Raw genomic sequence first — 15,423 nt, forward strand, 5'->3', positions numbered from 1 at the left:
GGAAGCAGACGGAGGCGGCCCAAGGGAGACAGGCTGATTTTGAATCGGTCCCCATCTTTCCCCAGATTCATTTCAAACGTACTGACGACGTGTGCGTTGCCTGGTGTGGGGAATAGCCTCCGCTTCCCTGTTCCACACACGAGAAAGCAGCGTGGCCTAGGGGACAGAGCTTGGGCAAGTCACTTCATTTCTCCGGGCCTCAGTTCTTTTACCTGCAAGATGGGGATTAAAGGCCTGTTTCCCCTCCCACTTAGACTCGGAGCCCCACGTGGAACCTGATTTTTGTGTCTCTGTCCCGGAACTTAGTACGGTGCCTGGCACAGAGTAAGCGCTTAACAAATACCACACTTACTTTGAGAACTTAAAACATTCTCCACACCAGGAAACTGGGTAAAAGGGGGTACTGCTGGAGATCGTTAGCTCCTCGCGGGCAGGGATCACATCTACCAAGTCTATCGTATCATACGCTCCCCAGCGCTCAGTACAGAGCTCTGCACACGATAGGTGCTCAATAAATAGAGCGGACTGATAGATGGAACAATAGCGGGAGACACTAAGTGGGGGTTGATTTGGAAGATGAGAAACGTTTTAACCAGGAAGAGTAACAGAATGCAATTTCTGGTGATGAAGCGTCAGTTCCGCGTGTTCAAAATCAACAAGGCCACCATAGAATCATAAATAAAGGTCACAACTTTTACCGGCAAAGGCAGTTATACAGTAGTCGTAGAAGAAGAAGCTCTTCCTCTACGAAGTAAGCTCATTGTGGGCGTGAGATGCGTAGATAGAAAATAATCAGGGCAGACACAGTCCCTGTCCCCCCATGAGGCTCATCTTCTCATGGGGAGGGAGAGCGGGTATAATAGAATCACCACCTGCAGAAACTGAGGCACACAGCAGTTAAGTGAATTGGCCAAGGCCGCACAGCAGGCGAGTGCAGTAGCCGGGGTTGGAACCCAGGAAGAATCCTAAAATTGCAAGAGGCTGGAGCCTAACAAAAAAATCCCAAAAGTAGGCAAGGTAAAGCCCAAGGTGGCTTCTAGGTGGTAAGCTCCTTATGGGCGGGAAATGTGTCTGCTCATCCCAAGCGCTTAGTACAGTGCTCTGCACAAAGTAAGCGCTCAGTAAATACCACTGATTGAGAGTAGTAGCAGCAGTGGCAATAGCAAGCTCGTTGGCAGGGAATGTGTCTGTTAAATTGTTATATCGTACGCTCCCAAGCGCTTAGTAATAATAATAATGATGGCACTTATTAAGCGCTTACTATGTGCACAGCACTGTTCTAAGCGCTGGGGAGGTTCCAAGGTGATCAGGTTGTCCCACGGGGGGCTCACAGTCTTAATCCTCATTTTACAGACGAGGTAACTGAGGCACAGAGAAGCGAAGTGACTTGCCCAAAGTCACACAGCTGACAACTGTCGGAGCTGGGATTTGAACCCATGGCCTCTGACTCCAAATTCCGTGCTCTTTCCACTGAGCCACGTTGCTTCTCTGCACAGTGCTTGGCACACAGCGAGCACTCAATAAATACAACTGAATGAACGAATGCCATACAAACCTAGTTCTGAGGAAGGAATGCTTCCTATTGGGCAGATTTTGGCAACTTCGCAAGGTATACGGGAGGCTGTAATCAAAACACACCTTTACCACGCATCACAACCAGAATAGCTCGGAACCAGAACCGGGATGCTTCAAAAACCGGAATTCACGTAAGTGCCTAACGGATCATCATCAATCGTATTGAGCGCTTACTATGTGCAGAGCACTGTACTAAGCGCTTGGTAAGTACCAATTGGATCCGGCGGCTTACGGGATCCTGGTCCTCCCAGAAGGCGGCCGCCCGGTTCTCCCCTGAGGCCTATTGTGATTTGGGGGGTTTCATCCGGAAGAGAACGCGATCGTGCACCGTGATGGATTCGCGCCCGCTCCCAGCACGTCTACTGCGGCGTGAGGTTGTCGTGACGCTGGGTCCGGCAGGGACGTGACCCCTGGCGTCGCGGGAGACCAGAGGGGACCCACGGACGTTTCCCACGCCGCGATGCCACGACCTCACAGCCGGTGGGACCCCCGGGTCGTTCAGCTGGCGGCGGCACCCCCATTCCCGAGCAGAACCACGGTCCGGGCCCGCGTCCGAGCCGCCTCCCCCGCGCCCTCCGGCCGGAACAGCAGGCCTCCGTCGGTCAATCGCTCCCGGTTCCGACCGGCCTCCCCCTTTCGGAGAAATCGGCAGGGGGAGAAACGAGGCGGGAGAAGCTACAAAAATTTATTTCCCCACAAAATAACTCTCCACAAGCTGTGTAAACTTTTCTTACCAAAACAAATCATCTAAAACACAAAGATTGTACATTTCCAGTGAAACACTCACAGTAACAGGTGCCTATGTTCTTACTCTCCTGGAGTCTCAAACAGTCAGCAGATTGATGCTTTCTCAATTACCTCGGGGAGAAACGTCCTCACGGGGCCCCGACTGCTCATCCGGGCTACACGAACAGCGAGGGACACAGCCAGACAAAACTCTGTCGGGAGTGATTTTTGATATCTGTCTCGGGGGGCTTTTTTCGCTTGACTTTTTGGTTTGGTTTGGTTTTTTCGGTCAACTGCCGTTCACCCCGGGTCACCTTTCCCACCCCTGGGGAGACAAAACCAGTCCACCCTCCCGCCTGTACACCAGACGTTCGGGGACCCTGAACCCCAGGGCCGTGCCCGACAGACATTTCTCTGAAAACGTTGGCAATGATCCGGTGGGAACCAGGTGGCTGTAAACCGTGGTCAGAGTTGATTCTTTTCCTGCCAGGATCTGTGCCGAATGAGGCGGCTTGGGAATGGCCAACTTTTTCCTTCTCGGGAAGACTCACCTACCTACAGAAACCTTGGGTTCTCCCAGAACCGGGGGTGGGAAAGGGAGAGGTGTCCGGAGACCGTTCCCAATTTCCCGAATGAGGAATTCCAAAGCAGATCTGCTGACCCGGCATCAGGGTTCTAAAAGATCGTGGGCAAAAACTCCTATAGTCGGAAGGTGGTTTGCGGAAATAACATTTACAAACTGTATAGACAGTACACAGTACCAATACATAGAAAATCGACTTGGACTTCCTGATCTCCTTCGTGTAAGGCAACACCGAATCCCGGTCCCCAGAGCTCGGTGACCCCGAGGGGACGAAACGACAGGCAGGGTTGGGGGAGGAGGGGGAAGGGGAGCGGACCGGGGGGTGGCGGACACACGTCGGAAATCGGGGGCGGGCTACGAGGGAGTCGTGTCCCGGCTGGACGGCTACGCGCGTTACTGAACGTCGACGACGCCGGGCTTTCAACACCTTGCGCTGCCGGGGTGGCCACGGACGTGGGTCGAGTGGGGCCACCGAAGGCCGAGTTAAAAACAAGAAACGAGTCCGAGACCACCGCCACGGCCTACCGGGCTGATCCTCCCACGCGAGCCGGAGGCGGCAAGTTTCCAGAGCGGGATTCCGCGGCCTGTCCCCCAGGCCCGGGGCCCGGGTTGGGCTGGAGGCTACTGGCGTCCGCCGGCGTCCGCGGCCTGGCCGCGTCGCCCGTCCCGGTCCCTGGACTTGTGGCGGCCTCCGCGTTGCCGGCCGCCCTCGTGGTCCCGCTCGGGGTGGCGTCGCACCTCGTCCCTGCGGCCGTGGTCCCGGCGGGGCCCGCGGGGCGGCTCGTCCCGCGCCTCCTCGGGGGCCCCGGCCCGGCCGCCCCGCGGCTCCGGGCCCGACGGCTCCTGGCGGGAACAGCCGTGGCCGCGGTGGTGGTGGTGGTGGTGGTGGTGGTGATCTGGGCGCCGGCCGGAGGACGGGCGGTGCTGGCCCTGGCGGGCCGACCCCGGGCCCGGGGGCTGGATCCTCTCCTCTCCTGGCTGTGGGACACAACAGGCAGCGGCGGGCTGGGTCAGTCGGGGCGGGAAGGGGCCGGGGGGAAACGCTCCAGACTCGGGGGGCCGGTACTCGGCCTAGGTGGGCTAGCCGGGGGCGGGAGGGGGCCTGATCTAATCCGAGCCGGGCACCGAGGACCGTTACCTACCTCCTACGGCCCGCTGTCCTGCAATCACTGCAAAAGCAACAAGTGGGTTAGTGGTGGGGGGCCACGAGGGCAGAGGCTCACCAGCCCACCCCTCCGCCGCCCACCAACCCCGAGCACCCCTGGCCGGGCGCCACGAGGGCTGGGAGTCGCCTGAGTCCTCCGGACCTCCGTTTCCTCATCTGGAAAATGGGGATCTTCTACCCGTTCTCCCTCCCACTGGGGCTGGTGAGCCCCAGGCAAAGCCTCGGAGAAGTGGAAGGAGCTCGGGCTTTGGAGTCAGAGGTCATGGGTTCAAATCCCAGCTCCGCCAACTGTCAGCTGGGTGACTTTGGGCAAGTCACTTCACTTCTCAGTGACCTCATCTGGAAAATGGGGATTCAAACCGTGAGCTCCCCCCGTGGGACAACCTGATCACCTTGTAACCTCCCCAGCGCTTAGAACAGTGCTTTGCACATAGTAAGCACTTAACAAGTACCATTATTATTATTATTATTATTAAAGTGGCGATTAGGATTAGAACTCCCTGCCAAGCTGGGGGGCTCTATTGTGTTGACCAAAAATCTCCAGAAAGGACGCGATAAACAGACGGGTCCGCATGTCCCATTATCTTAGCGAGTTGGTTTAAAAATTAGTCGATGCCCCTCCTCCTCCTTGTCCCTCCTCTGGGTGCCCAAGTAGCAATGGCCAGTAGGCAGAGATCAGGGTGCCTCAGTGGGTCCTGGCCAGGGCCTTGTGGGGAGGGGGGTGGATGGGGTGGCAGAGGCAGGATTCCGTCCCCGCCTGACTTCAGCTGACCCTGTCTTCCGGGCCGGCCGAGAGCGAGATGCCCCTGTGCAGGGCCCCGCCACCTGGGCCTCTTTCCCCTCATCGCCCTCATCGCCACCCGACCCGGGCACATTTCCGGGCATCCGCGCCATCCCCTGCTCCCACCCCGGGGAACGGCCGCGGTGGGCCTCGTGGATGGACCCCGGGCCTGGGAGTTGGAAGGACCCCCAACTCCTCCGCTTGCCCACTGTGTGACCTTGGGCAACTCATTTCACTTCTCTGGGCCTCAGTTCCCTGAGGATCACTGGCATGCGGTATCTGAGCGTCTGCTCTTCGCCTGCCTGCCCCCTCGGGCCGAACCCAGCGCTTAGCACACGGTAAGAGCTTCAATACCACAATGATCAGGAGGCTAATGGGCGACCTCGGTGTGCAGCCTCAGAGCTAACCCCTGCTCTCAGGGTGGTTGAGATCCAGAAAACTGCCACCTCCCTGCCACCCTGCCCCCCGAGACCGGCCCCAGCTCTCCACTTAGTACTCGGCGCGCGATAAAAGCTTCGATACCACGGTGATCAAGAGGCTAATGATGGGCTCCGGAGTGAGTTGGCGTAGCTAACGCCTGTCCTCGGGGTGGTTGAGATCCGGGCGACCACTGGCATCTGGGGTGGCTTGGGGTGCCAGCGGGTCTGCCCCAGCCCTGCCCGGCCCCCCCAGAGCAGGGCCGTGACCCACCTGAGGCGCGGAGACGGGGCCGGGGCTGCCGGAGAGCGTGGGGCCGGGCAGCGGGTGGGCCGGGGGGCTGCCGGGGGGGTGGGCGGCCTTCCAGTAGGCCTCCAGGAAGTCCGCCAGGTGCTCGCACGCGTCCTCCAGCTGGTTCTCGTCCAGGATCACGTCAAACAGCTCCTGGGGTGGCACGGGGTGGGGAGAGGCCTGTCACCCCCGCAGAGGATGGCGCCCGCCCTCTCCCACCCGCGGCGGGGCTGACCACCAGAACCTCGGCACGGTAACTCGAGGGACAGTGACCGTGGTGCTTTTAGGGATATTTTTGCAGAAAGAAGCACACTAAATAAAAACCTTTGTACGCTTCGAAGCCATGCGGCTTAGTGGAAATATCTATTTAGTTTACTTGTACGTATCCATTTATTTTATTTTGTTAGTATGTTTGGTTTTGTTCTCTGTCTCCCCCTTTTAGACTGTGAGCCCGCTGTTGGGTAGGGACTGGCTCTATATGTTGCCAGCTTGTACTTCCCAAGCGCTTAGTACAGTGCTCTGCACACAGTAAGCGCTCAGTAAATACGATTGATTGGAAAGAGCACAGGCCTGGCAGTCAGGAGGACCGCTGTGTGACCTCGGGCGAGTCGCTTCACTTCTCTGGGCTTCAGTCCCCTCATCTGTAAAATGGGAATTAAGATGGAAAGAGCCCAGGCTTTGGAGTCAGAGGTCATGGGTTCGAATCCCAGCTCCGCCACGTGTCTGCTGGGTGACCTTGGGCAAGTCACTTCACTTCTCTGAGCCTCAGTTCCCTCATCTGTAAAACGGGGATTAAGACTGTGAGCCCCACGTGGGACAACCTGATCACCTTGTATCCCCCCAGCGCTTAGAACAGTGCTTTGCACATAGTAAGCGCTTAACAAATGCCATTATTATTATTATTATTATTATTATTATTATTATTATTATTATTATGAGCCCCATATGGGCAGGGACTATGTCCAACCTGACTACTCTGTAGCTACTCCAGCGCTTAGAACAATGCTCAGCACCTAGTAGGCGCTTAACAAACACCATAATTATTATTCCCCTTTACTGATGGGCTCGTGGGAGTGGGGGGGCAGGGCAGAGAGGGAGGGGAGAAGACGGACAAGAATGGGGGAAAGGGAGGAAGGAGGGGGTCTATTTTCAGAAGGAAACAAGTTTCAGGAAATTGTTCCATTTGAATCCTGGGCTGGGCAGGGCCGGTCTGGTCTGCATTCAACTCTTCATTCATTCATTCATTCGATTGTATTTATTGAGCGCTTACTGTGTGCAGAGCACTGTACTATGCGCTTGGGAAGTACAAGTCGGCCATGTATAGAGACGGTCCCTACCCAACAAAGGGCTCACAGTCTAGAAGGGGGAGACAGACAACAGCACAAAACAAGTAGACAGGTGTCAATGCCATCAGAATAAATAGAATTATAGCTACATTCATTCATTCAATCGTATTTATTGAGCGCTTACTGTGTGCAGAGCACTGGACTAAGCGCTTGGGAAGTACAAGTCGGCAACACATGGAGACGGTCCCTACCCAACAACGGGCTCACAGTCTAGAAGGGGGAGACGGGCAACAAAACGTGTGGACAGGGGTCAAGTCGTCAGAATAAATAGAAGTAAAGCTAGATGCACGTCATCAACAAAATAAATAGAATGGTAGATATGTACAAGTAAAATAAATAGAGTAATAAATCTGTACAGACATAGAGACAGGTGCTGCGGGGAGGGGAATCAATCAATCAAGCAATCATATTTATTGAGCGCTTACTATGTGCAGAGCACTGTACTAAGCGCTTGGGAAGTACAAATTGGCATCACATAGAGACAGTCCCTACCCAACAGTGGGCTCACAGTCTAAAAGGGGGAGACAGAGAACAGAACCAAACATACCAACAAAATAAAATAAGTAGGATAGAAATGTACAAGTAAAATAAATAAATAAATAAATAAATAAATAGAGTAATAAATATGGGAATAAATATGGGAATAATAAATATGGGAAGGAGGTAGGGTTGGGGCGGGGGTTGGGGAGAAGGCCACTCACCGGAGGGCATTGTGCCAGTTTCTCAGCGGCGACCATTTGGACGTTGAGGTGTTTAGCTTGCGATTTCCCACGAGATTTGATCAGCCTCTGTAAAACCTGCAGGAAACACGGGAACGGGGAATACCAGGTGTGGGCATTTCCAGGGTGGGTGTCAGGGGGACATATTCCGAGGCCCTGGGAAGCACAAAGTTGTGCTCTGAGTGCACAGGGCAATCAGACCCCTCTGCATGGCCTAGAGGCGGGCTAAAACCATGAGCATATATTAATTAATTAATTAATGATGGCATTGATTAAGTGCTTACTATGTGCAAAGCACTGTTCTAAGCGCTGGGGAGGTTACAAGGTGATCAGGTTGTCCCACAGGGGGCTCACAGTCTTCATCCCCATTTGACAGACGAGGTAACTGAGGCCCAGAGAAGTTAAGTGACTTGCCCAAAGTCACACAGCTGACAATCGGCGGAGCCGGGATTTGAACCCATGACCTCTGACTCCAAAGCCCGGGCTCTTTCCACTGAGCCACGCTGCCTCTCTAGGTTTCCATATATGCCTAGGTTTCCCTCAGAACATGAAAAAAAAGTTCCTCATCCACAGTTTATTGAATAATATAATAATTATGGGATTTGTTAAGCGCTTACTATGTACCAAACACTGTTCTAAGTGCTGGGGTAGATACAAGGTAATCAGGTTGTCCCAGTGGGACTCACAGTCTTAATTCCCATTTCACAGACGGGGTAAGCTGAGGCACAGAGAAGTTAAGCGGCTTGCCCAAGGTCACACGGCAGACGAGCCGGGATTAGAACCCACGTCCTCTGAGTCCCGAGCCCGGGCTCTTGCCACAAAAACCACGCTGCTTCTCATGGGCCAAGTGATAAACAGCACTTTCCAAGAGCTTAGTACAGTGCTCCGCACACAGTAAGTGCTCAATAAATACGATTGAATGACTGAATGGCAGATAGAGCCTGGGCAAGAGAGTCAGGAGGACCTGCGTTCTAATCCCGGCTCGGCCACTTGCCTGTCGTGTTACCTCGGACGAGCCACTTCACTTCTCTCTGCCTCAGTTTCCTCCTCTGCAAAATGGAAATTCCAAACCCATGCTCCCCCCAACTTCGAATGGGAGCCCCATGGGGGACCTGATGACTTCGTACCGACCCCAGCGCTCAATAAAGTGCTTGGCACATAGTAAGCGCTTCACCGATACCACAATTATTATTATTATCGTGCCAGTGCTGATCTGCCAAAGCAGTTGACGGACGGATGTCGCCTTAATTTAGTTGCACGATTTTCCTCGCTTTGCGGAAAGTCAGAGGAGATTCCAGCCCCTTATTCATTCAATCGTACAATCGTATTTATTAAGCGCTTACGGTGCGCTCAGCCCTTCCTCTCGGCAGCAAACGAAAGGGCAGGGGGCTGGCAAAGATGAAAAGCCCATCGACTGAGAGGGAAGGGCAGGGCCTGAGGATTGCTACTCTCCCAATCAATCAATAAATCACATTTTTTGAGTGCTTACTGTGTGCAGAGCATTGTACCTTCTAGACTGTGAGCCCGCCGTTGGGTAGGGACCGTCCCTATATGTTGCCAACTTGTACTTCCCAAGCGCTTAGTACAGTGGTCTGCACACAGGAAGCGCTTAATAAATACGATTGAATGAATGAATGAATACTAAAGGCTTGGGAGAGTGGAGCGCAGCAATATACCAGGCACATTCCCTGCCCACAACAAACTTACAGTCTAGAGGGGGAGAAGGACAATTAATATTACGGGATAAATTACGGATATTTACCTGAACATTGTGGGGCTGATGACGAGGTGAATAAAGGGACAAATCTACATGCAAGGACAGCGCTGAAGAGGAAATGTGAGGCTTAGTGAGGGAAGGCCTCTTGGAGGAGATGTGCCTTCAATAAGAATTTGAAGGTGGAGAGAGTTATTGTCTGTCAGATATAATAATAATAATAATAATGGCATTTATTAAGCGCTTACTATGTGCAAAGCACCGTTCTAAGCGCTGGGGAATTTACAAGGTGATCAGGTTGTCCCACGTGGGGAGGAGCAGTGTAGCACCGTGGAAAGAGCCCAGGCTTTGGAGTCAGAGGTCATGGGTTCAAATCCCGGCTCCTCCAACTGTCAGCTGGGTGACTTTGGGTGAGTCACTTCACTTCTCTGTGCTTCAGTTACCTTATCTGTGAAATGGGGCTTAAAACTGTGAGCCCCCCGTGGGACAACCTCCCCAGCACTTAGAACAGTGCTTGGCACATAGTAAGCGCTTAACAAACACCATCATTATCATTATTATTCTTATTCCGGGCCTGAGGCAGGATGTGGGCGAGAGGTTGGTGGCGAGATGGACGAGATGAAGTTCCAGAGAGGAGCGAAGTTTGCGGGCTGGGTTGGAGTGGGAGAGCAGTGAGGTGAGGGAGGAGGGGGAAAGGGGATTGAGGGCTTGAAAACCAACGGTGAGGAGTTTCTGTTGGACGCGGAGGTGGATGGGCTTTGCTTTGCACATAGAACAGTGCTTTGCACATAGTAAGCGCTTAATAAATGCCGTCATATTATTATTATGGGCAACCCCTGGAGGGTCTTGAGGAGTGGCGAGACACGGACAGAATGTTTCTGCGGAAAAATGATCCAGGCAGCAGAGTGAAGTACGGACTGGAGTGGGGAGAGGCGCGGGGAGGCCAGCAAGCGCTCAGCACAGAGTAAGGGCTCAATAAATACGACGCTTGGCGCCCAGCCCGGCTCCTTGCGACTAAAGCCCGACCGCTCCGTTTACCTTGGGCGAAGAGATCTTGACGTAGACCACGATGGGAGCCAGGGACGTTTTGCTCAGCTGCGCCGGGTGGTTGACAGTGTCGGCGTCCAGCACGACCAACTGCAGCGTCCTCGCCAGCTCGAAGATCCTCTCGATCTCGCTCTGGACCTCGGCTGAGGAGAAAGGTGGAGGCGCGGTGACCCCCGGGACGCGAAGTCCGCAGGGCGCGGTGTCGGAGGAGGGAAAGTGAGGAGATGAAGATGATGGGGAGATGGGGGAATGATGGCCCAGGGGTCGGGGGAGAAGGGAGAGTTGCTCATCAGCCCCAATTTGGGGGGCGGGGGTTAACGGGCCAAGCACGGTGGGAAGCTCTTCCCTATTGGAAAAAGGCATTCCCTGGAAACACCGGCAACCCCACCGGGGAGAAAGGGCACGAGGAAGCAGTGGGACCTCGTGGAAAGAGCCCAGAACTGGGAGCCGGGAGCCTTGGATTCGCATGGCTTAGCGGAAAGAGCCCGGGCTTGGGAGTCAGAAGGTCGTGGGTCCTAATTCCGGCTCCGGCACTTGCCGGCTGTGTGACCTTGGGCAAGCCACTTAACTTCTCTGTGCCTCAGTTCCCTCATCTGGAAAATGGGGATTAAGACTGTGAGTCCCACTGGGACAACCTGATCACCTTGTATCTACCCCAGTGCTTAGAACAGTGAACACATATTAAGCGCTTAACAAATACCATTATTATGATCATTATTATTATTAATCCCACCCCCGCCCCTTGCCTACTGTGTGATCTGGGGCAAGGCACTTGTTTTCTCTGTGCCTCAGTTTCCTCATATGCCAAATGAGGATTCAGTACCTCTTATCCTTCTCCCCTGTGGCTGTGAGTCCCTTGAAGGATGGGAGCTGTCTGATATGCCTGAATTAATTGTTTCTCCCCCTGCACTGAGCACAGTGCGTGGCTTGGCGGAAAGAGCCCGGGCTTTGAAGTCAGAGGTCATGAGTTCAAATCCTGACTCCGCCACTTGTCAGCTGGGTGACTCTGGGCAAGTTGCTTCACTTCTCTGGGCCTCAGTTCCCTCATCTGTAAAATGGGGGTGAAGACCGTGAGCCCCCCGTGGGACAACTTGATGACCTTGTATCCCCCCACAGTGCTTAGAACCGTGCTTTGCACATAGTAAGCGCTTAATAAATGCCATGATTTTTATTATAATTGTTACAGAGTAAGTATTTAGCAGGCAGTGGGAAGCAGTGTGGCCTTGTGGGAAGAGCTTGGGCCTAGAAGTCAGGGGACCTGGGTTCTCTGCGATCTGTCTGCTGTGTGACCTTGGGAAGGGTCACCCACCTTCTCTGAGCCACACTTCCCTCATCTGTAAAATGGGGATTACGACTTGAGCCTCACGGGGGACAGGGACTGTGTCCAACCCGATTAGCTTGTATCAATCCTAGAGTTTAGTACAGTGCCTTCCACATCGTAAGCGCTTAACAAATACCATAGAAAAGATACCATAAAGATACCACCCTGATTGCTATTAGAGGAAGGGCCTGACAAGAAGAAAATCACATCACCAAGAGAATCAAACTGCATTTCCTGATTCTGAAATCTTTTACCTTAGCGGCTCCACGGTCTCATTACATAGAAATGTCATCATGTCTCAACTCATTCATTCAGTCGTATTTATTGAGCGCTTACTATGTGCCGAGCACTGTAGTATGCCCCATTTAGCCTTCGTATCCAAGCTACCTCCCTTGACGACCAAACTGATGCCCTCCACACCAGCCTCTCTACTAAACTCAATACACTCACTCCCCTCTCCCTTCGTCAATCTTGAACCACTAACCCAAAGCCCTGGATCACCTTCACAGGCCACTTCCTTTGCTCTTGTGCCCGAGTCACAGAGCGCCGCTGGGGGAAATCTAAATATCCAGGCCGACTTCGTCCGCTTCAAGTTTATCCTTGCGTGCTTTAACTCTGCTCTCTCCTCTGCCCGGTGAAATTATTCCCCAACCTATTTATCCCCGTGCCCATTATCCTTGCCAACTCTTCCAGATGTTTAACTCTCTCCTCAGGCCCCCTGTCCTTCCACCTCTCCCATCCCTTGCCCCTAAAGACCTGGCTACCTACTTTACTGAAAAAATTGAAACTATGAGGTGTGATCTCCCTAAAATTTCCCTTGTTCCTCTCCAATCCCTTCCTCCTCCTGCCCCTTCTTCAACTCTACCCATCCTTCTCAGCAGTATCTCTAGAGGAGATCTGCTTTCTCTCAAAATCCACCCCTTCCGCCCTTTGTACCTTATCAAAACACCTGCCTCCTCCCTTCTTCCCTCCCTGACTGCCATCTTCAACTGTCTGCTCTCTACTGGCTTCTTCCCACTGCTTTCAAACATGTGCATATTTCCCTTATCCTAAAAAAACCCTCCCTTGACCGCATGTTCCCTCCTATCGTTTCTCTCCAAACTCCTCGAGCAAGTTTACATCCGCTACCTCAAGTTTCTCTCCTCCGATTCTCTCCTTGACCCCCTCCAATCTGGCTTCCTTCCCCTTCATTCCACAGAAACCACCCTCTCGAAGGTGACAAACGATCTCCTTATGGCCAGATCCCGTGGCCTCTAGTCCATCCAAATCCTCCTCGACCTCTCAGCTGCCTTCCATACTGTCAATCGGTCCCTTTTCCCGGAAACATTACCCAATCATGGCTTCGCTGACTCTGTCCTCTCCTGGTTCTCCTCTTACCTCTCTGGCCTCTCATTCTCAGTCACTTTTGTGGGCTCCTCCTCTGCCTCCCAGCCCCTAACTGTGGGGGTCCCCTTCTATTCTCCCTCTACACCTGCTCCTATAGAGAACTTATCCCGTCCCACAGCTCCAACCACCACCTGTATCCCAAATCTACCTTTCCAGCCCTGATCTCTCTGCCTCTATTCAGTCTCACATTTCCTCCTGCCATCAGGACATCCCTACTTGGGTGTCCCGCCATCACCTCCAATTTAACAAGTCCAAAACAGAACTCCTGATCTTCCCTCCCAACCCCTGTCCTCCCCCTGACTTTCCCATCACTGCAGATGGCACCACCATGTTTCCTATCTCAGAAGCCCGTAACCTTGATGTTATCTTTGACTCCTCTCTCATTCACCTCACATATTCAATCTGTCACTCACTCCTGTCGGTTCAACCTTCACAATATCGCAAAAAATCCATCCTTTCCTCTCCATCCACGTCAATCCAAGCACTTAGCCTATCCCGCCTTGATTACTGTATCAGCCTCCTTGCTGACCTCCCAGCCTCCTCTCTCCCCCTCTCCGATCAACACTTCGCTGTGCTGCCCGGATCATTTTTCGAAAAAAGTTCAGTGCAGGTTTCCCCACTCCTCAAGACCCTCCAGTGACTGACCATCCACCTTGACATCAAACAGAAACTCCTTACCGTCAGCTTTAAAGCACTCAATCCTACCTCGCCTCGCTATACTCTCCTACTACAACCCAGTCTGCAAACTTTGCTCCCCTAATGCCAATCTACTCACTGAACCTCGATCTCGCCTATCTTGCCGCCCACATCCTGCCTCTGGCCTGTAATGCCCTCCTTCTTCACATCCGACAGACAATGACTCTTCCCACCTTCAAAGCCTTACTGAAGACACATCTCTTCCAAGAAGCCTTCCCTGACTAAGCTCCCATTTCCTCTTCTCTCGTTGTGGGCCTAGGGAATATGTCCGTTCTATCGTTGGGTTGTATTCTCCCAAGCAGCCTGCACATAGCAAGCACTCAATAAATATGATCGACTGATCGCCCGTGCCTGGGAGTCAGAAGGACTTGCTTTCTAAACCCAGCTCTGCCACTTGCCTGCTTGTGTGATCTTAGGGAAGTCACCTCACTTCTCTGGGCCTCAGTTACCTCATCTGTCAAACGGGATATAAGACGGTGAGTCCCATGTGGGACGTGGACTGATTAGCTTTTATCTATCCCCAGTGCTCAGTACAGGGCCCGGCACACAGTAAGTGCTTAACAAATACCATAAAGCAATAAAGACGGGGCAAAGTTTTATACAACCAGAGGCAGCTCTGTCTCTAGCGTATCGGTCTCTGGTTGTTTCTCCCTAGCAACCGTTTCTCTGGAGGAAGCGTCTCCCTCTCTGGGCCTGAGCTTATCTGTGTGTTGACATGGCTCTGACCCAATGCATCAAGATATCATAGGGTGATTGATTATTGGATTGGATTCGCCCAATCCGTACAAAGAAGGCATCTTTGCCAACCTCACACGCTGCTCACTATTTCCAGAGAGGGGCTGGGCCCTCCCCGCCCCCGTCTTTTTCGGTTACGAAAGCACTTTCCTTCCGTATGAGCGATGCCAAACTAGAAAAATCTCCAAGCTACACAACTCTAGACCACCGAGGAGAAAATGAGTCTCCAGGGAAGAAGCAGCTTAGCCTCGTGGAAAGAGCAAGAGCCCGGGAGTCAGACGACCTGGGTTTGAATTCCAGCTGCACCGCTTTTTTTAATTTAATGGTATTTGTTAAGTGCTTAATAACAATACTAGTAATAATTGTAGTATTTGTTAAGGGCTTACTCTGTGCACTATACTAAGCACTGTGGTAGATACGAGCTAATCAGGTTGAACACAGTCCCCGCCCCACATGGGGCTCACGGTCTTAATCCCCATTTTTACAGATGAGGTAACTGAGGCACAGATAAGTTATGTGATTTATTGAGGGTCACAAGGTAGATATATGGTAGAGCTGGGATTAGAACCCAGGTCATTCTGACGCTTAGGCCTGACCTCTCTTCTCTAAGCCACTTTGCTTCTCATGATCAGACGCGCTTAGTACAGTGCTCTGCATACAAAAAGCACACAATAAATATGACTGAATGGATGAATTAGAATGTCATTCCAGGTCTCCTGACTTCTAAGTTCATTCTCTTTTAGGTAGACATCCCTGCTTCCTTAAAAGTCTCTAGAGGACTGAAAGAATGAGTGCTCCTCCCAAAGTGCTTGTCCTACTACCAGAAAAGAATCTGGGTTCTGGGAGAAGTGAGTTCAATATTTTTAAAATTAAAAGGAAAAAAAAAAACCATCGATATGACCTACTTAGCTATCGGAAATG

At 52.7% G+C, this 15,423-nt stretch overlaps 1 protein-coding gene across 4 annotated transcripts in view; it reads right to left on the minus strand.

The window, feature by feature from the left end:
• Positions 1-2,895: 2,895 nt before the first annotated feature.
• Positions 2,896-15,423, minus strand: part of CACNB2 (calcium voltage-gated channel auxiliary subunit beta 2) — a 177,955-nt gene continuing 165,427 nt past the window's right edge. For all 4 annotated transcript variants that reach the window (XM_038755855.1, XM_038755854.1, XM_038755856.1 and 1 more), the window contains 4 exons: positions 10,356-10,507; positions 7,586-7,681; positions 5,521-5,691; positions 2,896-3,862 (listed from right to left, as the gene is read on the minus strand). In XM_038755855.1, coding sequence (XP_038611783.1) covers positions 3,506-3,862; positions 5,521-5,691; positions 7,586-7,681; positions 10,356-10,507 — 776 coding nt within the window. In that variant the 3' untranslated portion in view covers positions 2,896-3,505. The remainder of the gene's footprint in view (positions 3,863-5,520; positions 5,692-7,585; positions 7,682-10,355; positions 10,508-15,423) is intronic.

The sequence above is a fragment of the Tachyglossus aculeatus genome, chromosome 13, assembly GCF_015852505.1.
Source record: "Tachyglossus aculeatus isolate mTacAcu1 chromosome 13, mTacAcu1.pri, whole genome shotgun sequence".
In the NCBI taxonomy this organism is placed as follows: domain Eukaryota; kingdom Metazoa; phylum Chordata; class Mammalia; order Monotremata; family Tachyglossidae; genus Tachyglossus; species Tachyglossus aculeatus.